We start from the raw sequence: 25220 nt of genomic DNA on the forward strand, positions 1-25220 counted from the left end.
ACCTTTTACATCTCTGGTCCCTCTGAAGATTCTTTGAGAGGCTTTTACCACGAAATACACCACCACCAGCAGGGACACCTTCTGGTAAATTTCAGCCGTGTTCAAAACTGTACTCCAGTTTCCAGGAACTTTGTGACATATTTGCATGGGGAAAAAAACAATAACAACAAGAAACCCAACCCCACAACAAAAAAAGAAGTGCATTCAATGCCCCTCAAATGACTGGTTTCCATCATCCTTTGGGCATATCCACCTGGAAGCAAATCTAATGCCAAAATAGCAAAAGTGGATGAATAATGGGCATGTGAAAAAAAAATATATATCCAAAATTCACTTAGAAACAACCTGGTAAGTAAGTATAGTGGGACACTGTGACAATATCTGGGGCTATATTACAGGAAGTTCAACACTTATCAAAAAAGAAATAAAACCCACAGACAAGAAGCAAGGGGTTTTGGAAGCCAAATATCTGCAAGCACAGCATTAGAGGGTTTGTTTTTTAAATTGATCTCCACAACTCTATTCTACTATTACTTTTATGTAAGCAATCCAAGCTCTGTAGTTTCTGTTGGAAATGTGTGGGGAAAGTGAGGGGAAATCAGTCTTGGGAAGGGTATTTCTAAATAACAAAGAGTTTGTGAATCACTGATCTATACTATTTCCACTCTAAAGCAGTTCACAGAACATCTCACTTTGAATTGTTCTGCTTTAATGGCCTCAAACTTTGATTCATTGTCTTGGCATTCGAACCCTTGGTGCATATGATTTAAAGCAGAAACCCCTCCTAAATGAGACTTAAATAGATAGAGACAGTTAAAAGACCTTGTATTTCCATGAGCCATTACATCAAAATGCAAACACATGTACATGTAGCAGTCTTGACCAATTTTACTATGTCAGCAGAAGTTAACCACCGCTACAGTAGGTGTCTTGTGGCAACCAAATCTCAACTGATTTGCAAGAGTGAGTGCAATTTGGTAATGAGATCATCCATCGTCTCAGATGCATTAAAATGAAAGTGAAGGAAATTTGGACCAGACTGGAGATGAACTACAAGCCAAAATCAATATATTTCCCAATTTCACTAAATGGTTGGGAATATGACTCATCTACAGGAAAGCAAACAGATAGGGCACAGATATATTTTAACTTGGCTCTTTTCAAGAGAAACTGTAGCTGTGGTAATTTATAGGTTAATAAGCAAAGGAGTCCTTAGCATTCAACTGAACAAATGATTCTTCACTATTGGTTTGGTGAAAGGTCACAGTAATAAAGACTCGGATAGTCCCAAGCTATGTTAAGAAAATACTAATTCAAGGCAGCTGTATGTTCTCTAACAGTAAGTATTAGATAGTTCAGTCCTAAAACCACTTCCTTTGGTTAGATTTTGATTTGTAGAATAGTAAAGCCCAGCAGATACTTGATAGTGAGGCAAGTAACATAAAGTACCTGCAGAGAGTGCTGCACTGCCACTGCATGGCTCCAGGAACAGCTGCTGGGCTGGCTGACCCGCGCAGCATCCTGGGTCAATAGGGGTACGGGGATTTGGTCAGGTAGCAATAACCTGTATTTTTAGTATTTTTTATTTTATTATTTAGTATTTATTATTTTAGTATTTAGCTATTAAGTAGTGTATAACAAACTTTCGGAACCTATGGGAAAAAGGATTTTCTGCACATTAACATGGTGACTATGAATATCACAGGGTCTCTTCTTAAGAAGAAAGCCAAAGTACGCTGTAGAGCTCTGGAGCTTTATGAGGAGGGTCCCTTGAATTTATCACAAACACAAATCAACTACATTTTCAAAATCAAAATTCAGGAGAGTTCCATGCTAGTTTCAATTACGGTTGCAAAATATTCAAATCAAAGTGGGCTTTGAAAGCACAAGAAAACAAAGAAATGTGAGGCATCCAAATGAAATATTAGGGAGGGAAACAAGGGAGGCAGAACATGATTGCCTAAGCTAGAATGAATTCTGGAGGAAAAGCAATATAACAATACCAAGATGGTTAAGCAAATCCTAGAATAGAGACCACAGATTGAAGTTTTTATCTGACCCAGAAGATTTTAAAGGTTCCTGCAGGTCAACAGATGTGTAGCAATAACTGAAAAAGTGAAACTACTGTAATGCCATGCTTAGACATCACTGCTCAATTATCCTTTGCTTTGGACCAATTCTCTGTAATAACTTCAGTCTGGATCCCAAATGAAATCATTGTACTCCCAGAACACAGGCTTTGAGGCACACTCCAGTTGAGAAGATAGGGCGTCCATTCTGCATGGAGTTCCCATAACTATTCATGAAGCCTCACATATGCGCAGTATAAGGAACAAAGCCCTTCATTATTTGTAAAAAAGTCATGATGCAATCTGTCAGCAAATTAAGTACTGCTAACGAAAAAGGGATTAAGATGGTCCACCTAAAGGTGTGTGACTTCGCAGATAATGGTTTAGCATGTGCTGTAATGGTTGAAAACCCATTTAACACCCTGCAGCATGGTTAAAAACTCTCACCTGCTTGACCTCAGCCTGTAGGTGCCGAAGCTGTAGGCACTGCTCTAACCTCTTGTGAGTCTGGTCAGCATTAAGCTCCAGCTCATGCTGTTTCTCGTGAAGGAATTCCAGCAGCTCTTGAACTTGTGTTGCAAGATCAATATCCTTTTCACAGATCAGCTCAATGCCTACAACAGAACAACATGCAGAGAGATCATTGCACTTATCTGCAATTATAGTTGCACAAACATTTTTTGCCACCTAACACATTGATTTGTAACTCGTTTAGCAACTCCTTCTCACTGAACACTCTCACCATCAGTATTTGGCTTGTACAGTTACTTATTCTGCACCACTACGTCTCTTCTACAAAGCAGTGTTTCTCTCGTGATCATTGCTCATCTCACCCATCAGCATTTGACTAGCAGAACATGATTTAACCACAGCTTTGCTCAAAAACTTGCATGAACATCAAATTAAAAAAAAAAAAAGGCAGAAAAAAATCTCCCTTCATTACAGTAAATCATTAACTTATACTTTACAAATGCATGTTGAAAAGAACTTAGAAGAGGAAAAAAGAAGTGGAAGAAAATAGGAAAGTGAAATAAAGTAAATTCTAGTCACCAGATTTACAATAGTGCCATGAGTACTTGGAACTCCACAGGGCAAACAACTTTTCCATCTGAGTACTTTAGGGGATCATTAACAACAATTTAGTTTAAACCAACCTGTAGTTCATTCAGAATTATTCCACAGAGTGACTTTCATCCATTCCTCACATACCAGCTAAAAAAGGTGGCCTAGTACCACATTTTCTGTTCCTTGCATCTTGCATGAAAAGGATAAACACCTGAATGACCTGGCCTGATCTCACAGCTGACCCTGATTTGATCAGAGGTTGAAAGAGAGACCTCCTGAGGACCCTTCCCACCTCCTGAATTTTCTTGTGACCCTATGGGCCTTGCAAGTGGTGGTTTTATGAAATACAAACGCAGAGCGTCACATCTTCCTTCTTTATTACACTGGTATGATAGCATTGGTGAGTATGTTACAAGTGTAATTGGGAAAGTTTGGCCTGGAAGGGTTATGATGTCATCCTACGTTACTGTAATCCCTTATAAACTAATAAAGACCCGACTCTTCCCTTATTGAGGTCTACTGGAATTTTGCCACTGGCCTCAGTACAGGGAGGATCAGGAACCTAATAGGAAAATAATCGAATTGCTGTAATGCTGAGAAAACACTACACTTTTCTCCAAAGCCATTTGATTCCATGGAATATTAGGACATTAAAAATGAAATGTGTTAATTAGAAGCTTCTGTAGAACGGCTGGACATAATTTTTTAAATCCATTTAGAAAGATTTATTTTCTTTCCCCTTTATCCTCCTCAGAAACTCGTGACTTTCATTCTCTCTCACAGTGGTATCCACAGAGGACAGTACACAAAATAAATATGACCTTACGATTGACTCTATCCTCTTTCTCCTGGTTTCTGGTTTTATCAGAAAAAAAGCATGTGGGAATGCAAGGGATTGGCTTATTCCCTTTCCTGGACAAAACAAAACAAAACAGTTTCTTCATTACCAAATAAAGCAGAATGGTCCCTGGCTTCTCATTTAAGACCAGGAAATTTAATATATGCTTCTATTCTTAGGAGTGAAGTTCCTTTCAAATGCCAGACATGAGGCATCGTTGTTACAATTAGCCTGCATATGGCTCTGTATCCTTAGGACATGATGGGCTTTTCGTACGCTTGACTTCACCATACCTATAAGATATTAAATGCACAGTTTTCCTTCGTGCACACTCAGCTGGTATGGTTTTGATTGTGCTAACTCATCAGCAGCAACCAGTGAACTGACTGGGATGCTATCCAAGGGCAGCCAGCACTCCCCATGATGAATGATCTGCCCTTTCTTGCTTGTCATATGTCACACAGATTTATTCTGCCATGCCAGTGCACGCAGCGAGAGCACTTATTCTTCTCAAAGATTGGTTTGCAAATTGGAAAGCTTTGCTTTCAGAATAATTTCATACATAAAATCTTTACATTGTGTTTTGATAGACAGAAAAGCACAGCTGATTTTCTGATAAAACTGAACTCAGTTGCCATTTTTTTCTTCATGTCTCAACCATTGCAGCAGATATCAAGTGAAGGATAATGAATTTAAAATGTTTTTTTAAACGATATTTACAAAAAAGAGTACCCACATTGGCCAGCATCCTACAAGACATACATGAGTTACGGCTGAGCTATTTGCAGTGTGGTGTACTATTCAGTGTAAGGAAGGGGTATCGTTTTTGACCTATACAAAGCTCTTCTGAAGCTCCTCTAAACCTGCTTCTTAGACCAAACTGTTACAAGCCTGTAACAGGACAGCGCAGCGTCCTCTTTTTATCATATCTATTTTCTACCCCAGAAATGACATCATAGCCAAAAAGAAACAGATTTGCATTTCCCTTTTAAGCAATGCAATGCTGGGAAAAGACATGAATTATGTTAGTTTGACACCCGGGACACAAAAGGGCTTTGAATTTTCCACATAACAGACAGGGATTGTGTAAATTACCCTGACATCAGTTTTTCAGTGTATTTCAGGCTTGGCTTAGAGAAATTGCTTCTAACACATAAAAAGCTATCTCTGTAAACCTTGAGTGACACCTGACCATGGTGCTCGTGGTGACAATGATATTAGCAATGCAAATGGACTTTAATAACAAAATAAACATGTGCAGTCAATTAATCAGCTATCAGAGTGTAGCTGCTTTTAGTACCTAGAAGCAGAATGACTGAGGGACACATGATAATGAACGACATGAATGTGTCCTCACTGCCACTTGGGTTGAGGTGTTAAACCACCCATGAACTGTGATCCTAAACTCTCAAAAATCTCCAAGCTGCCTCTGCTGGAAACACCAGGCCCTTTTAATTTATCAAGATAGACACCCAAAAATCAGCATCAATTTTTGAGAGTTTTTGCATGGATTTTTGCACACAGATCCCCTTTAATCAGGGGATCCTTTGATATCAGTATAGAGCTGCAATCAAACTGGAAAAAACAGAAGATAGGCTCATTGAAATAAAAAGTGATGGGTCATTAAGAAGTCCAGTCTTCTTGAGAATACTGTTACAACATTCTCTAATGCAAACCTCTTTCCTGAAGGACACTGGTATTAGTCAGACAGGAAGACAGTTTGAAAGTACTGCTAAATTTCAGAAAACACAACTTGACTTCCAGATCTTACATATTCCCTAACGAAAACAAACATTTCTTTGAGTTTCAAAAGAGTTTGTTAACATTCAAAGAGTTATAATTCTTGTTGTGAAAAACAGGCTAATCCAAAGCAGGCTCATCCACATGTGCTGGACTAGTGGAAGGAAACATGGGACATAACCCTGTGCTGTATGGTGTTTTGGAAATAGTGGACTTGCACAGATGTGGCACATACATGGATGCCCTGAATATCTGCATGGATTCTGACATGGTCCATTACAGGACAACTGGATTTACTGTACCCACACCACAGCGTTCATAAAGAATTCCAGGTACTCCACAGCCTGAGACTCACTGCTCCAAATACGCATGAGACGTGCAAAACTCATGGGCAAATGTCTAAAACCTTTATGTACCTGCCCAAGATTTCCAAGTTGAAAAGGCGTCATGCTTGGAAAAACCTGGATGTAATTTTATCTGACAGACTTACTAGCCTAAGGACCTCCAAGACAAACACCAGAATGATCAAAATTGAATCTGGTTCCTGTGTGACACGTTAAAATGAATAAAACTGAAAGAGAACTATATGGAAGGGAAGAAACCTCAGGCAATTAAGAGTGCCTGATTAGGTGGAATGTCCCTGAAAAATCACTTTATTTTTTTTTGTTTGTTTGTTTTAACTTCTGTGGCTATAGCTGAATTTTGATTGTAGCAGTGGTGACACTGTACAATGGGAAGCAGCAATGGCAGTTGATCTCCCAGAACCCCTACAAGTTCACAGCTCTGACAGTAAGAACAATCATCCCTTAACTTATGCACTGAGTGACTGTGATATAGGATTCAGCAAGAAGGAGTAAAATTAAATGAATTTTTTATGGACTAGAGCTTTCCTTTATTAAAATAAGAAACAGTAGGGTCCCAGGAGCAATCTCTCTCCCTTATTTTGCCATTCTCCCATCATTTAGCATTCTGTGCAAGACAGACATGACCGTTACCTTTGATTAACTACAGTTACTCTGCACCCCCGTGAGAGTTCCATTTCCTTGCCTTTGGGAGCAATGGATTTTTATCAGGTAAGCTTTATAGAAAAGAGATCTTAGATAATCTTACAAAAGCATTTTAAAAGTCACTTCATTTAGCTGTTGATCTTTTGTCCGCAATCAAAAAAAAAAAAAAAAAAAAAGCAGTCCCTGAGACTCCTGACTCTTCTCTGTTCTGGATCATATTCTGTACCTCCCACAGATTCCTACTCGTATTAAGATACTTCCAAGATGTACCAAAAAAAAAAAAAAAAAAAAAAGCATACTAACTGATGTATTAGGACTAATTTGCTACCCCAGAAAGCAATGGTGCTGAAGCACAGGGCCAGACACAGTGTGGGCAGATCTCCTACAAGCTCACACACATGGTTCACACAATGCACCGGCTTGTCTAGTTCACAACATACTCTTGTAGCAATCTTTAAGCCTCTGTTGAGTGCAGCCTGCCAAATCAGGCTGAATACTGCCAGATTTTTTTTTTTAAAGGTGGGTGCCTAAGGGTAAAATGTTTGCCAAAGAATAAAACCATAAAAATCTTTTTTTTTATTTTGAAAGTGCATATGGGGAGGGAAAGAACAGGAATCGCTCTTGCTTTGCACTCTTTCCAGACATTCAAGAAGGTTAAAACACTTTGCAAGTAACATTCACTTCTGGGCTTTATGCAGTGATTAATTTGAATTACAACACTCTTTTTCCAAATGCAGAATGCAAGGATACAAAAATCCTGATTCATAGGATGTCTTGGAAACGGAATCTTACTGCTGAGAAGCAGAGTAGAAGTACCAGACAGACTCCCAATCAACATGAATCAAGTCTGTCATTTCAGAGCACATGCCAAAGGTTTTTTGCATCCAAGTAGTTATCTTTAACTTTCAAGTGCACATCGAAAAGGAAAATTCCAGTATCGTTTATCATATTGCCTTGTTATACACAAAATAATTCCAATTGGAGCTGGCTGGAAACAAGAATTCAATTCCATGATACATTTCAAGGCTCTCATATTTGGATTCTTTTCCAGAGGGCTTCTGGATAGCTGTCTCCTCTCTCCCCCCACCTCTCTCTCTCCCTCGGGCATGTCTGCACCCAGAAACATAGCACAGGGAAGGGGTACTCAAGCCTGAGGAGAACCGAGCCAGCACATCTGGTCAGCTTGCCTCTGGATAAAATCTAGTTGCAGAAAGGTTTACAAGCTTAGGAGTCTAGAGCAGCTAGAATTTATCCAGACCTGAGGTCAGACTGGCCAGCTCAAATATTCATAACTCATGACCCCCTGCAGTGCTTGTTCTGGAGCTGGTGCAAGGACAAGTGTCCTTACCCGTGCAATGTGTCTTGCCCTCTCCTCTCCCTCCACGTTGGAACTGACAATAAACTCCATCCTGCAGTTGTAAAAGTTTCCGAATGGAACTTGAAAGTCAGCTTTACTTTCACACTGAGTTTTGGTTTCAAAGAAACGGCAATTTCTGACATAAAATCCTGAATCCAAAAATTCCCCAAACTTATGGAACACTTTTGGGTGTGGAGAGACAGCTATAGGTCAGAGTGGCTCATGTTAAAAGTTGATGTATTTTGTATGTAGTGGGGTACTTTCGTTTGATATGCAGGATATTTTTTCTTGGTTTCTTTTGTTTCTTCTCATACAAAACAGAGAACAAATTTTTCTGCTGACCTGAAGCCTGGACCTCCATGATGTACTGGTGTAAATCTTGCCCTTGTTGGATGACTTCAAAGGTCATGTTGTTCATGGCCAATTTCCGCTCAGTGTGACGCTGCAAACGTTGCTCAGCCAGAGTGAGGTCTTCAGTATTGAAATCATTCATTTGTCTCAGCAGATCTTCATTCCAGGCATCTAACTCTGCTGTAACCTTAATGGGCAGAAGATAGACACCATAAACACTCAAGAGCAATGAAAAATCTTACTTTCAAACTGTGTACGGATCACTGAAAGACTTCACATTTTGACTGTGATCCAGAAACCCCTCAAACCACAGCCTCAATACACTCTAGATTCTACCCATTTAATGGTCACAATTAACATTTTACTTAGGTAAGGATCCATGAAAAGACGATCAGTCCAACAAGAAATCCAACAACTTCTTTTTCCCTTCCACATTCCACTGTAAGAGAAGACTCACTGTATTCACATGGGTGGTGGAGATGGTGCTTATGAATAAATCAAAATTTAAATTAAGAAATAATACTGACAGAATTGCAAAAAAATATTTGACACGTGTGATTACATAATCCCAAAACTGCCTGAATGTTTCTAAAAACTTTTTGTAGCACCCTATACATTACATACTACAGATGGGAATATTTTTTATTATTATTGTTTATTCTTTTTCTTCATACAATTTAAATTATAAGATGCTTCCATTAAGCTCTAAAACAGGGATAAATAATACATTTGCAGAATATACTATAATATAATATTATGCTATTATGAATTATATATTATAAATTATATATTGATATAATGCATTGTGAACAGTATCTACCTGTTGTTCACAGAAAATGCATCGTGACACCTAAAATTTTATTATGAAATTGGTGAGTTAACCCCCACAGCACTGACTGCAGTTGTTTCAGTCTGTGCTTTCAGGGACTTTGTCTTTTTAAGGGTCTTTCTGCTAGCTGGAGTGGGAACAGGCCTCGTATAAACTTCCTTCTATGAATCTCAAAGATTTCATACTGGGGAATTAATATAAATAATAACCCCAGGGCAGTGGTCACAGCCTGATGGAGTTCAAGAAGCATTTGGACAACGCTTTCAGACATTGGGTCTGATTTTTGCGTGGTCCTGTGCAGACCCAGGAGTCGGACTTGATGATCCTTGTCAGTCCCTTCCAACTCGGGATATTCTATGAACACATTTTTACAGATGGTGAAAGCACAGCACAGACACATCACACTCGAGGGCTGGGTGAAACACCAGTAGCATCACAGGCAGGACCCAGTTCTTGCCACAGACCAGTGTTACCTGCCAATAACTCATGGGAACAGGCAAAATCTTCTGTTGCTTTCTCTGCTTCCTAATTTAAACATGCAGACTGATGATTCTAGCAGTCTATTTACTAGATCTTCTGTGTTTTACATTTTAGCTCACAAGTAGCCAACCAATATCAAAGTCCTGCTCTGGTTTTGCCTGTACAATTAATGCAAGCTCTACCCCCACTCAGACAGCACAGCCTCCCTTCAAACTCGACTCTGCTACTAAAAGAGGGAACGTGCTAGTGACAATGAATGAGGGAAGTGGGACAAGGGGAATGGGAATTAAATCACACACGTAGGCTAGTACTGTGCAGCATATAATTGTTTAAAGTATTTCAAAACTACTAAATATATGCCTGAATTCACATTCATTGGTCAGCTCCTCATAGCTAGAGCCAGGAGAGCTAAAAATAGGTATCTAAATTCACACTTGAGCATGTTATCATGTAGTGAGAGGTTCTCTGTTTCTCACTAAAAGCACTCTTCAGTGCCTGTGTGCAGTGAGATGCTTAGCTTCTCAAGTAGCCAAGATTCAAAATTTCCCACTTGGTTTTCCGTTCCAGAAAGCATAACATTAAATCCAACACAGGCACTGGAAGGGAACCCAAAATGACCGGCTTTCAGCCCCTCTCACATTAGCATGGATGGGAGCTTCGCATCAGATGGGAAAACATAAGCACAATTTCTAGGCTCTTGTTTGAGAGAAGCAAAAAAGCAGATTTACTCAACTGAGAACCTGGGATCTCAGCTGCAGGGTGGAAGCCAGTGTGTGAACATTCTGAGGAGCTTCTATTTTTCTTCAGCTTTTTCCTTCACCCATTTCACTCAATTACCTTTAAATAACAACTATCTCTACAGTCTCTCTGGCCCCATTCCTGATTCCAGCAGTCTCTGATTCATTTATATTTTATAGCTGGGGTCCCTGGACTGTGGAGGCTTCTTGGCAGATTTAACAGCTATGGAGGAATGGTTGGAGTAGGTGTTGGAGAAGGGTTTTACTAGATACATTGACTTTAGAGAAAGATCCTTGGCTAACAGCAATCAGAACTGAGGTAGCCTTGACCTTGTTTCAAAGTAAAAAATGGAACGAATTTAGAGTAAGCACAGGTTCCTACAGTCATGACAATAACATTTACAGTTCAATGTAAAGTCCCTTCTGCTTGCAGGATTTAGTAGCGATATAAACAAACCAAAGGATTTTTTATTTTATTTTAATGAGGTATTAAAAATATTGTCTGTTCAAATTCATTGCATTGAGTGTAAGGCTGCTAAAACAATCACTTGAAATTTTGCAGGGGCTTGCAAAGTACTTCCCAATTCCCTGTAAGCATTCCCATGTATATGCACTCAGGAAGATGTCTAAAAGCATTTGTAAGTGACAGCAATACAAAAGATTAAAACAGTCAAGGAACGTGTTACAATAGTTTGCTCTTACAGCCATGCTACAATACGGGGATTCTGATCAAACCCATCTCTTTCCATGTGCTTATGTCTCTGGACATCATCTCCAGGACAGGAAAATACAAATCTTTCTGAGGGTTGGACTGCCAGGGAAGTTGAGGATGGACTTATGAACGAATCAACAGATAGTCCCACATCTTCAAGTAGGCTGGGAGCCAGCACTACTACACGGGTGCCTGGCTAAGACTCTCCGCTGTGATGCCATTTCTCTCAGCAACTTTTTCACTTGCAGGAGAAGGGACACTGAGCAGCACTGATTTTATCATTAATTCCACAACAATTTCCACTCATGCACAGGAAAATGGCTGTTCCTGACTGCACTGGCTTTTGTCCCTGAGCATCCAAGACAGGTGAACAGCAGAGAGGCATCTACAGGCACTCGGGAGAGGGATTGCCTCCCGGGCAACCCGTGCTCCTGATGCTCATGTCAGCAGCCAGCTTTCACCAGGCTCCTAGCACAGAAAGGAGCTGCACGTGGATATCTCCATGCCCTGCTATCCACTGCAAGGCACTGAGGGGTTCATGCTCCATTATCCACATTCCCCAGTTCAAATCACTGGTTGCAGGCGGAGGAAAGGACAGCACAAGCAGCCAGGACACAAGCTGGTAAGCTCGTCAGGCTGCAAGGCCAGACCGGGGGCTCCATGTTGTGCTGTCAGGGCCACAAGCTGGAGCTCTGCCTGTGCCTGAGAGGCTCTGGACAGTCAGTCAGGTCCAGCAAGGCTCCTGAGTTCAGCCACAGGCAGCGGGGAGGAGAAAGGAAGGAAGGAGGGGAGCTGTCTCCGAGTGGGAGCTGGGGAAGCAGTGCTAATTATCCCATGTGCTAATAATCCCATGGTTAGGGGAGGAGAGGAAGGAGTCAGACACAGCGAGAGGTGGAACATCACCAAGCTCCTCCGGCGACGTGTGTGCACAGGAAGGTTGGGTACGTTGCTCTGAGTAACTGAGACAAGCAGATGGCTAGAAGGGAATCTAAAGCACACGAAGGCAAAGAAGCAATAACAGAGCTGTGATAACAACCCAGGTTTCCTGAGTCCCAATCTGGTGCCCTATCCCAGAGACCGTGCTGCTTGGCATATCTCATTAAGACACTTCCTTTCCTGTCTGTACAGCCAATGCCTCAAAATCCCAGCAGTTTCTGTATTTCAAACTGGACCGTTTGGAAATGGTCCCAGAGTCTGAGTGCCTAGCTAGATTGACTTGGGTATAGGGAAAAATTATTTTTCTTTAGGAAGAGGCTGTATTTAGGCAGCTTTTTTAACTACAGATGTATATTTTTCAAGTCTAAAAAACGGACCTTGGATGCTTTCACAGAATAGGTCAGACATCTTGGGACTACACAAGATGAAACTATACTATCTCTTGAACTGTGGTAAGAGCCAATTACACTGAACCTATGTCAGGAACTGTCTCATAAATGAGGCTCGCTTGGCCATGAACTTGTTTAATTCCCTTTTGACCCAGAAGAATGGCTGATTAGAGTTTGTTCTGTTCATCTATTGGATTTTCGGTGGGAAGAACTGATGGCACTTCTTATGTTTATTCATTTTGCTTCACAGTGTTTGTGATTCTAAACAGACCTTAGCATCCTTCACATGCCCTGCAAGAAGAAGAGCGCTGCCACGAGAGAAGCCCTGAGCTCTGCTCTGTTCTGCTGTGGCATGAGAGAGAAATTGTACCAAAGCAGGAGGGTCATGAGAGCAGCAACAGCGGCAGTGCACAGGCCTAGCAAAAGTGGCAGGCATCCCAAAGCACTCACACCGCTCAAAGGAAAGCTAGATGCATACCTCACTGTCAGCTGCTCTTGAGCTGACTCTGGAAGGAGCCACACTCCTTCCTTGCAGGTCGTATAAGGTTGGTGGCCAAGAAACAGGTCCGAAGCAATACAGGGAGGTCAAATGACCCCAGAGTGCAAATGAGAGAGAAAGACACAACAGACCTGTATATTTACAACGAGCATGGAAAGCATGATCCTTTTTTCTTCATCCGAAATAGATTCTCCTGCTGTCATGATAACGGGAGGAGAAATGATGCAGGTAGAGAACCCAAGCTAGCGTTAAATGAGCTACCTGAGATATCCACATCAGAGCAGCAGGGACAGCCCAGGAGTTCACTTCAGCATGTGAGCAAATACCGGGTTTGTGCTGAACTCCACTATCACAAGACCATAACAGATATACAGACTACATCAGCCAGGTCTGTGTTTTGTGCAGACACAGCAACCACAGTCTAGACCACATATATTTTAGGCAGGCATCCTCCTAAAGCAGCAACTTCATATACCCAAATTCCTATTGCTACAAAACTGCTGCTTTTGCTGCTTCCTGGATTTACCATGCTGCAACGCCAGCAGATAACATGACTGTGGGGAGAGAGACATGTTCATCTTCAACTCTGGAGGGAGAGGAGAGGCACAGAGAGGTAGTAGGCAGGTCAAAAGTAATAGCAGTAATAACAACAGAAATAGTCCTGCCATCTCACTCCTGTGTTGCAGTTGCTCGTGGATTAGGCCAAAGAGCCTATCCAAGCTAAAACAGCTGCTGTGCAGGCAATTGTATGTCTGCAATGATTTCATACCTAAATCCTATCTATTTTTTGATGCTACTGCTGAAATTTTCTATAAAATGGTGCTGCTGAGCCTTGAATGCTGCTTGCTTGGCCCAAATTCAGTGTTTGACACCTAAAGTCTTCTTGTTTAATGCCAGCCAGAAACAAAAAATGTTTGCCAATTGAAGGAGGTGGAGAGGGATATGAAGAATCAAGCAAGAGAAAATAAATGTTATATGGTGAATGAATCATATAGAAGCTGATATTTTGAAGTATGGGCTGGGGAATGGGCATATGAGGAGGAGGCAAAAGAAAGTTCTACCCTGGGAGCAGCCACTATCAACAAAAAGAGAGTGGGCTTGTGAGAGGGATCTGAAAAAGAGTAAAGACGATTGGGAAGAACAAGCAAATGTAGGAGGTAGGTTGCAAGAGAAAGGATGGTGGAAGTAGGAGGAGGAGCAAAGGTGAGGAGTGTTGGTAGAGCACAGGGATGAGGCAGGATGGGAAGAATAGTCACACAGGCACAGGGCAGAGCTCAGAATCAAGGAAAGGGAATATCTACCTCTCTTCAAGAATATGAAGAGAGAGGGGGTGGATGAGATGGGAGGTCAGATGTGATCTAGGGAGGTATAAAAGAAGATCATCTGACTCCTGGATGCTAAGGGAATGTCTGTGAGTGAAGAAAGAAAGGGGTTATAACAGAGTAGGGGAAAACAGATCTCCAGGGCACATACTTTTATTATTTATTTATTTATTTTTAACCAGACATGCCGGGGCTGCAGCACTCAGCTCTGCTTTGGAATTCAGAGGAAACTGGAAGAGCAGAAGACTGGACATGACTGTATAATTGGATCTACGAGCAGGCTAAAACTGCAGGTGTATGGTAGGAGATGTAGGTAGGAAAGGGTGAATGAAACTGTCACTTCTACAAACCAACACATGCAGAAAGTTCGCTGTTCCTCCTTCTCAGGTCTTGCTTTGGACTGACGCTGTGCAGTGTGACAATGCTGTCACAAATTCCTTTTGACATGTGGCAGAGAAACAACACTGGCTTAGTAGGGACCTGAGCTACTGAAATGTGAAAAGGCTGTCACAGTGATGATTCCGCTCCAGTGCCTTTGGCTCCTGAGTCCCAAAAATATCAAGAGAAACAATGGAATTGAGCTCTAAAGACAAGGTACCCAAGAGAGCCTCATGCCTTGCTTTCCTTAAAATGAAGTGATGTGCAGTTTGAAACCTATGCATATGAAAAAGCGAAAGAACAAAAAACATCTAAGTGTGAGGCATTATAAGATTCCAGCAACTCTTATTTCTAATAGAGAAGCTCACATCTGAGTGTCAGCTATAAGCCAGTGAGGGGCTGTAAAGTATCTTGTACCTCCAAGCAGGCAGCTATTTCACTTGAAAGATCCTGCTAATGTTATAAACCTGAAACGTGAAACTCAAGTGAGTTGTAAATAACAGTGAATCAAACTACTGTCTGCAAGCTGGCTTCTGCTCCCTTCTACAGGAATGGGTGGGAAGAGCCAAAAGAACCAGCAAATGAAACCAAGGCTGAAAAATTTAATTAGCAGGTGAAATGGAGCCAATGAGATGCAGTGGTGGAAAATTAGACAACCAGCACATGAAGATTTTAGCGATTGTGGTACTTTTTGAAAGATAACAGTATACAAGATCCAATTTATATTGTACAGCAGGAACCCCCATAACCCCTTCCAGGACTATGTCTTTGCCTAGAAAGCGCACTGCTCTAAGACTACAGTGGACTGGCTTTTCCTAGCACTGCACAGATCCACGTGCATTGCAGGAAACAACAACACACACAAGGGAAGGATCTGGGCAGTTCTGGGAAGTGGAGGGAGAAATTTCCTTGGAGGTAACCAACAACTGTGGCCAGACAGGTATGAGGTGAGATCATTCCTATTCTCAGTCAGAGTTTTATAGGGGTCTACAGGTGAATTTGATCATCTCTGTACAAAAGATATAAAGAAAACATATGCAGAAAGATGTGGTCTATGCTCTGGGTGGTATTCATTGTGGTAGGGGTTGCAACTCAGTGCATTTTACCATTCATTTCTTATGCAATTACCCAACATTTTACTAAATATTAACATCCATTCAAATAATGGTTAATAAGCCTTTAAGTGACTATTTTTGAAGCACAAGTCAAAGAATACTTGACAGATTTTAGTGAAGCTATATCTCTGGGATACTACTATGTTTCATATATATAATGTGCTCAGTGTGGTGCCAGCGCTGCCGCTGATGCCTGCCAGCTATTTTCTCTGGGGTCTTATACCCTACTTCCTCATAGTGGATCAACTACCCCAGTCGCATTGCATGAAATCTCCCGAGTTACTTGGTTGGCTGCATGAACTCAGTCATAGCATGCATCACGCAGAAAGCCCAACCATATAATCCTAATGATCCCGTCTTGTCTTGGAATGTGCAATGACTTGGTAAAGGAATAAAACATATCAGGCATCAAAGTTAGACACGTTTCCTAAATAAAGAATGGGTTGTCACTTTATGGTTTTAAAACCTAAGGCAGAAAAACCTCCCACTGGGATAGCTAGGCTCTCTCATATTTCTGTTATGCTGGTTTCCAGGTGTCGTCATCGTTTGGATTTCATACTTTACCCCAAGAACCTACAGTGTAAATATCAGTCAATATAATGAGATTAAGGCAAAAAAATAAAAGGCAGCACATGCTATGTGCCTCTGGGTTCACATCCAAATTCATATCTGCCAAACCTGCCTTGACTCAAATACAACACAAAAGCTGCCTAGGCAACTCACAAGTCCTTAGAAGTCCTAAATGAAGACAGCTGCTCTGCCCTACCAACAAAAAGGCAGGTGGCTTCTCTTTACATAAAATACTCTTCCTGAAGACAAAATGAGACAATAGTTGGCAGACTTCACTGAAGCACAGAGAAGGTTAATGATGCCTAAGTAGATGGAAGTGAGTGTTGCTCATGAAGTACCATTAATTCTGAAGTTTGTCTGGACTCCAAACCTCTGTCAGGAAGAAAAGATCATAGAAAAGTTCAAAAATGACAACAGCTATGAAGTGGATGGGTACAGTGCAAGTCCAGAAAGAAGCGCCAGAGGAAAGGGTTACGTGGTCCATGGCATGGACTTCAATATCTGGGAAGAACAGTAAAAGCAGGAAAGTTTCCAAAGAACAAATGGCAGTCAGACACTTTCTAAATAAAAAAATAAAGGTCAAACAGTCCACAGCCATTTGTGAGCTTGAAAAATTCCCTAATACTTTCAGTTTGCATTATCAATTAGAAAGGAGAGAGAGAAAGAGAGAGGTTAGTAGGGAAAGGCAATGAAAGAAAACATGTTTGGTACCAAAACTGGATGGAAAGAGACTACACAGGATGCAACTATTCTCTGAGATTGAGTTCTAATGTGAAACCCTCCCTAAAGCTTTTGGGAGGAGATGGGCTCCCACAGTTGCAACTCTGGCTTTCATTAAAGAGAGGCAAGTTTTTCCTCTGAGCAGAGTTCCCAGGAAAAGATCCTCATCACGGGGGCTTCCCAGGAACTCAAGAACCTGACAACTAAGGCTGAGAACACACACCGGGAAGAAAAGTGGGAAACACAATGCTTAACAAGACAGAAGCAACAAAGAGAACAAAAGCATTCAGATATGGGAGATGGAGACAAAAAAAAAAAAAAAAAAAGAGATGGCTGGAATAGAAACACCAGGCCACTGTTTTGCTATCAGACCAAGATCTGCTGGCTAATTTTTGGAAATCCAGTGAAACTTCCATTTGGAAACCCATGTCAATCAAGTGCTTTTGTTGTGAAAGCACAGGGACCTCACAACCCATGTACCAAATTTCTTTGCACAGAGCAGCTTCAGGGTTCCCAAGGAAACTGCTGCCAGTGCAACCTGGTCCCCTTGGAGCAAACCTGCCCCAGCAGCACTGCTGTTGCACACTGCCAGCCAGCTCTTCTTGCTCGCTTCCTTCTCTGGGGAGGCAATGTGCACAATGTTCTTAGACAAGGAGGCTGGAAGATCCTGTATCAAACTCTAACTTCCTCAGCTGCTCTTCTTAAAACAGGATGCTGATGACTGAGATTTCCAGCATGCTGAGAAGAGCTTCCGCTACAACAGCACTGTGCCTTGGGCCCACTTTCGTAGATGATTTGCAGGAAGGAGAGAGATTTAACATGGATGCAGCAGGTAGAGGAGTTTTGTTAGGGGTATGTTCAACATGGCACCGCTCTTTGGACAGATGGAAGGGGGCTTATCTAGACTGGAGAAGGAGAAATTCATTTGAGAGTCATACTGGTACACATTGTTTCCCTGTTCTTAATCTACACTGGATCTGGGCTATTTTGGAAAATTAAAACCTAAATACATTACCAGCCATAGCCCAAGCTACTCATCTTTAGTAAAAAAAAGATATTTAATTTCTCAATTTAAATTTCATCATCTTTTTCCCTTACAAGCTTAGAATAGCTAACCATCAGAAATACTACATGCTTTTTAATTATGGGGATGAAAACATCTTTTTGCTTCTTAAAAATGGTGTGAGATAATTGTGTTAATGTTGATAAGTTTCCTACTGACTTGGAATCTTTATTATATGGCTGAGGCAACTGACTGCAATCTAGTTTCTAAAGATCATTATTGTGTCACTTTGAGCTAATTCAGCTGTTGTTTGAAATGCACAGCATAAATTTGTCATTTAATATATTATTTCAAATTACTTTTTATTAATCAGACTGTTTTTCTTGATTGAGCACTAAATGTACTTATAAAATTTAAGATACTGACATGGATATGATAACTTTTACTCTGTGTTCAGTTACAAATTAAATGTAGTAATTATTTTAAAATAAAAATATTTTCCCCTGAAATAGAGAGCTTTCTAAATAAAAATCATCTGCCCATAAACTCCCTATGAAATGCGTTCTCATATTTCCTTGTAATATTAATCCTGCAGAGGGAATTCAGATGTTCTGATGATAAAAAAGTAGCAAATCTACACTGACAACTAAGTGATGATTTTCTTTAAAGTCCTTTCTAGCTAATCTGATTTGAGAAGACTGAAGCACATTTCCAATTTTAAATATCTTAATGTATCACAGACAGTCTAAATGTTATCTCTGAACACACTGAAGTAGGATTCATGCTGAAACAAAACAGAGGGATCCACACAGCATTCCCATCTCTGGCATGACATACGGAGTGGGCTAGGACAAGCCACATCATTTGATGCCTCAGTTGTCCCATCAATAAAGCAATCTATACTGGTAAAGGTCTTTGTGATCTTTGGTTGAGAGACAAAGTAAAAAGAAAAAGAATTTGAAAACAGAGATTTGGTTTTTAAACCACCTGGAATTTGCAGTGAAATACAGACAGGCTGAGATCTTAATGAATGACTCACATAGGTTCAAAATATACTGCCAACAGATATATTTGGGTGTCCAGAAGCACATACTATTATTCATGTTTTGCTTCATTTTTGAAAACACAGGTGCCATTTATAGGTAGGTACACATATATGTATTCACCTCTAATTCCTATCTTTAGAGTCCAAGTCTTAATTATTCAGCATTCACCACACCATTGTATCAAAATATCTTCCATTTAAGTGCAGCAGATACTACAGTTATTGCAGGCTCCTGAGCTGGGAATGTAGCAGTCTTAGGGCAGCACTGCTCACACAGCAATGCCACCCAATCTGAAGTGCACACATTTATACATATACACACATACTCACAGGGAATACTGCCTCCCAGTATCAGGAAGCCTGTATGTAACTGGTGAGTAAAACAATGTTAATTAATCTAATTTACATTAATAACAAGCACTGTAGAACAGCTTTCAGTACAACACCTAACTTACCAGTCACAACAAGAAAGCTCAGATACTCCTCACTGATTTCTATCTCTCGCATCCAATTAAAAAACATATACAAACCCCTGTTCCTAGCCTTCCATTCCACTGTAATTCATCATGCCATGTTTTAAAATACACACAAACTGTAACCCAGCATACTAAAGCTCCTATTAATTATCAGTACCCACCTTGAGATTGCTGATAGATCTGCAAATGATATCTTCAGGAATATCTCATCATAAAACACTTAAAGTGCTGCATGACCTGACCAAGGACCGGTGGGATATAGTAGGAGGAACACGTCCCAGGAAGGACATGTGTGCTGACACATGGCTTTCATGGATTTTGTGTGCAAGTTAATTTACATGTTGTTCTTTTTGTACCACGTCCTATCAGAATTACAGCAAGCAGTTAATGAGATTGGCTAGTCTCTTTAAAGTTACTCTGTCCAAGAATACCTCAATTATTAATGCTTTGATGAGTTTTCCTTCCAGTGCTTTTGATTTCAAAATAGCAGTAAAAATAGCAAACTGAAAGACCTTTTTACACAGGCACATAAAAATTACTTAAAAGCTTCTTCTATTCCCCCCTCCCCCCAGTAAATAAAAAAAATAAAAATCCACTGTTATGCTCAAAGCCCAGCTTTTAATTATCCTCTCCATTTTTTTTTTTTCTCAGAGGTTTAAAGGCGATCATGTATCTATTTGCATGCATCTATGTTTGTATTGGAAGAGGCAAGCCTCACTGCCAAGTGATAGAGAACTTGCAAACCCTGACTAGTGCCAATAAAGCCCTATAACAGGGACACCTTACACAGCTTCTCCCCAGAGCAGGCAGATTCTCAGCGTACAGCCAGCTGAGCAAACATGAAGCTATTTCACTGCATTTAAGCAGTACATCCTAAAGCATATTTTTACCTTCAAGATGCCAAATTTAAAATCTGGTATTATTACTCTTTCCCACTGGACAGCTGAGTGCAGTCAAGCAGCTGGGGGTGTTTCCTAACACAGCACCTTTGCACACACCCCTTTCCCCCTGCTCTACCTTCCTCAGGTCATGCAGCCAGCTCTTACCTCAATGGTGTACTGTTCAAAAATCCGGAGCTGAAGAAAAATATCTAGCTTAATCTTCCTCTCATGGAAGAGCTCTTCCATCTGTACCTGGGCCTCGTCGAGCTGCTGAAGTACAGATTCGATGTGGCTGATGGAGCTATTGTGTGGAGTCTTATTGTTGGAAACAGCTGAGTCCCTGTGGCAAGGCAGAGAGCATGGTTAAAGCTGAGCTTCAAGGCAGGCAAAAGAGCAAGAACTACACGTTTGCGATTCTGCGTGCCGCTGAGAAGCAAGCCCAAGCACAAAGGGCTGAGGGAAGGTGTGTGCAGCACTGATCGCTGCTACTTGCTGAAATCCTGCGGCTCCTGAGCTCGGCACCAAGTTTGAACAAGGGGATCGCCCTTTCTTGTGCCGTGACACTGTGACCTTACAAGCTTGTGAGAGGTTAGAGGGGCAGAGAGGGGAGAGAATGGTACATCAATCTCAATAGCTCTCTTAAGGATTCTGGCTAGCAATCCTGGCCAGTCCTGCAGAGTGACCTGCTCCAGCCTCTGCTCACACTGCCCAGGGGCGCTAAGCTCAGAGCTGCTATTTAGCCACCTTATTATTTAGCCACCTGGGCCTTTACAAGTTAATTTTATGCATTTGCTCTAGTATAGATTAATTGAATCAGTAATGCCAGCATTTTTGACTAGGCACAGGGATGCTTTGATTTCCTCTGCATTTCTTAGTAACGCAACAGTCTCAGAACACAGTGCAAAACCTCAGCTGAAGGAAAACACGTTTCAAATACTGTAAGATGGTGTCATCCACTCGTCCTTTCACCAGAGTAAATGAAATGAGACGTTCCTGTGAGGGGTCAGGTACTGCTCCATCTGTGCTCCCCATATACAGGGAACAGAAGGGAGCAAACCCTTTAACTGGTCTGGGTACCGAGGGGAAGTTTGCTGTACCTGAAATAGGTCTTAGCATGGACATAGGACAGTCCTGACAGTTTCTTTTCTATTTGTGCTCTCCCATATATTAATAAGCTCACCTACAGTCTGTTATGTCTTCAGTAAATTTAAGTGGATGTTTTATAGATAAAGGGCCTTTGCAGACACAATGAGCTGAAACTTACTCTTGAATGTACCACAAAAGGTCCCCTGACATTAACAAGAACCAGAAAGTAAAGTCTGAAGCCATATGCTTGGCCATATACTTGCTGAATGCTTGGCTTTGGTACTTCATCAAAAACAAGATTTAGATGCAGTGATTTTCTCTGTCCAACCTGCTTAAAGTCATGTGTTAGCAGCTGCATTGTTTGAGTATTTAAACCAAGCCAAGTGAAAGCCCTATCAGATATCCTGCACAGTGTAACCGGGTGATGTGGGTAAGCCAGCAGGTCTTACCATCAGGATTTCCTATCATCCTCTAGTTCTGCTTTGGAGAAGGTGGTGGTGGTGGCGGGACAATCACAAATCCAATGGCATACACTGAACTATTGGTTTATCAACTCCTACGTGTGCAGGGAACTGGCTGACAAAATCAGAGGACAAGGACAATGTCAGGTAACACTGCCAGGTCACCAGATTGTCCCACAGGGACCAAACGCAGCTGGGAGCCCTTCTTCTGGCCAGCTAACCTGGGCTGCCAAGTAAACGTGTCCATGGAGTCTTCCCACTGAGGAACAGTGCTAGTGTTCCCAATTTTTGGGTTTCTATTTCCTTCTTCTGGGTTGAATTTTCCTTCCATAAACATCTAGCAAAGTACAGGTAGTTTTCTGTGGAATTTGTCTGAAATGTTTGTGCTTTGCTCTTTGCACATTATCATCATGTAGGGTCAGATCAAAACAACATACAGTCAACTTAAATGTTAATTGAACACTGTCAGCAAGTGTAATTGAGGCAAAAAGTACAACCTTTTACAGATGTCTAAAATTGAAACTAGGCACTGACACAGTCTTTTTAGGCAAGTTTAAAACACATCTTTGAGGTTCTAAGGCAACAAAAACCATGTTACTCTGATTTCATTACGTCTTGAAGGAAAAAAACACACATTTTCCCAAACATATGAAGACTAAGAATACAGTTAAAAATACAGAATACTATTAACTGCTTAGTAATTTGCTCTTTGGATGTGTTTCTCTGCTTTTCCCTCAAATACTTTCTGTTTGATACAATGAAGAGATGATTCTGTTCAACAATCATCTGAATCCAGATGAATGTTGGAATGAAATGATCCACCATTATTCTGAAGCACATGCTACCAACTTCCTTTGCCAATAAGAAAATATTACACCAACATTACTCTCTTCATCTGGTAGTTTCTGCCCCATTCTGTCAGTCTTGCGCTTTCACCTTCTTGGTGACTACAGGGTCTCTCTTTGCCACCACATTAGCTGTACAAAGGAAGGATGAATGAAGATATAACAAGGTGAGATTTTGAAACTACAGCTTAATGTGAGGCCACATTCAATCAAGTTTCTGCTTCCTTCAATCAGCACCTGTCTTCTATAAAAGGACAAGAAGTAAGTCTTCATTCAAATGCAGGATTATTACTATTCATATATTATCTAAATGACTCAATGAATTATTCAAGAGTGGTAGATCTCGCATGGGATCTAAAGGCACATTTGGTTTTAGAAATTCCTTTTCATTAAATATTTCACTCTTCAAATCAAGCCACACTTGCATTTCTGTGGCTGATGCAATCTAAACATTTAGCTGTAGTAATGTTATTTTTTCATAGTCTCCTCAGATAAGGCCTTCAGATCCCTATATAGTCTGTTTTGAGAAAGATCTCCATCTTCACTGCCTTATTTTCAGCCATAACATTCCTGCTCTTTCACATCTCACCGGAGCAAGTCGTTGTTTTGACTTCCACAGATGTGCAGAAATATTGCCCCCAGCAGTGCCCCTGGAAACACAGTTCAAAAGATCTCCTTTGTGTTGACTGTAGAGAACAATGCTCACCTCAGGACAATACTGATAACAAAGACTGAAAAAAATGGTTTCAGTTCTAGCCATGATATGTACGATGTTTCAAGCCAGGCCTGTTATATTCCTGATGGGCATGGTCTCCTGATTCAAAGAGTCACTGAAGGCCCTGATGATCTTCTGTGAAGAGCGCTCCCAGACATGGTATCTCACTGGTTTGGGCAGCTGAGGTTTTCCTTTGCTAGCTGAAGGAGACACAGCATGCTATCACACAAATGGTCTTCTCTAAAAAAACAATATCTGTACTCTCAGAGAAAAGGACAAGAAACGGAAACTTTTTCAAGGCCCCATTAGTTTTATTCATTTTAACATATGCTATGACATGCTTGATAAGAGCAGTGTATTTCTTTCTCTTCAGTGTTGTAGCATTTCCAGTCTTCAGCTATTCTTCACAGCAGGTACTAGGTGACCCACGCTGTGAAATGCAATACTATGTTAAGGAAAGATTGCAGCAATTCCAATTTTTCCTCCATTCCTTTATCTATGTATTCTTTACTTTGGGCAGCAGCCACAAAAGATGTTCAAGTGGGGACATACACACAGGTGGTTTCATGGTTTTCTTATGCAGTTCTTCTTCGCTTTTTGAAAGAGTCCAGGACCACATTACAGGCTTTGCAGTTAACCAGGGTGCTCAAAACCGATACTGGAATCAGAGATCATTGTGACAGTTCAGCTCTGCAAATCATTGTGTGCGCTCAGGGTTGCTTTATTTCAGACAACAGTTGTGTGCTTCTCTCTGTGTTTGACCTTAACTTCACCAGAAGTAGGGGATTACTTCGCACAAAGATGCTTACCCTGTACCACCTTGCTCACTGCCCAGAACACAAGCCAGACCCCAAAAACATGATTTCTTGGTTAAATACAACTGTCTCAAAACCTGTCTTGACATTTCACAAATGTCTAGGTGTGACACCAGTTCTAAAAAAAAGTCTCAAACCTTAGGCCACCATTACTTTTGAAAGACTGAAACTAAGAATTGACAAAGTTTACATTAAAAAAAGCAGAACTCCCACATTTCCAGTTCACCTCTTTGCCTGCATGACCTTGTAGCCACTACGGGAAGCTTTCTCCAATAACTGCTATTCGTACTGATGCTCTGCTGACTTCTCTGCTCCAAATATTGCCCTGGCCTCTGTACAACTCCACATTCTGCCTTCCTGCTGACTCAGGTGCAGGCAAAAACCTTTAGGCCAATCCCACAGCCTGCACCAGGACTACTTCTATACAGCCACTTTCTGCTTCCCTATTACACAGCATGCAGTCCACCTGATGGCATTATACAGGGCCCCTTCCAGGGTCTTCTCTCTCCATAGGTGTTCATGATGTTATACCAATAGGTGGGATAGCGAGAAAAAAATGTTTTAGTACAAAATTTCACCACCTGTCTCATGGTCTCATAGATATCCCTTAAACTTAGCAAAATGTTTCTTTGCACAAAGGGAAACTGCCACACAGACTTTTGGCTGACCTGGCATGGGCAGCCATGCGTATGTTCTTATCTATAGCCGCCTCCATCTGGCAGCACACTAACCAAGCAAAGCACGTTTCCTTCCTACTTATCAGCAAAGATGCATAGTTG

General features: G+C 41.1%; 1 protein-coding gene across 1 annotated transcript in view; it reads right to left on the reverse strand.

Annotated features, from left to right (window-relative positions):
- Positions 1-25220, reverse strand: part of KALRN (kalirin RhoGEF kinase) — a 497270-nt gene that overhangs the window by 165119 nt on the left and 306931 nt on the right. The window contains exons 13-15 of the mRNA XM_050711733.1: positions 20685-20859; positions 8419-8614; positions 2517-2683 (exon numbers count right to left, since the gene is read on the reverse strand). Of these exons, the coding sequence (XP_050567690.1) occupies positions 2517-2683; positions 8419-8614; positions 20685-20859 (538 nt within the window). The remainder of the gene's footprint in view (positions 1-2516; positions 2684-8418; positions 8615-20684; positions 20860-25220) is intronic.

This window comes from Cygnus atratus, chromosome 6, assembly GCF_013377495.2.
Source record: "Cygnus atratus isolate AKBS03 ecotype Queensland, Australia chromosome 6, CAtr_DNAZoo_HiC_assembly, whole genome shotgun sequence".
Lineage (NCBI taxonomy): Eukaryota > Metazoa > Chordata > Aves > Anseriformes > Anatidae > Cygnus > Cygnus atratus.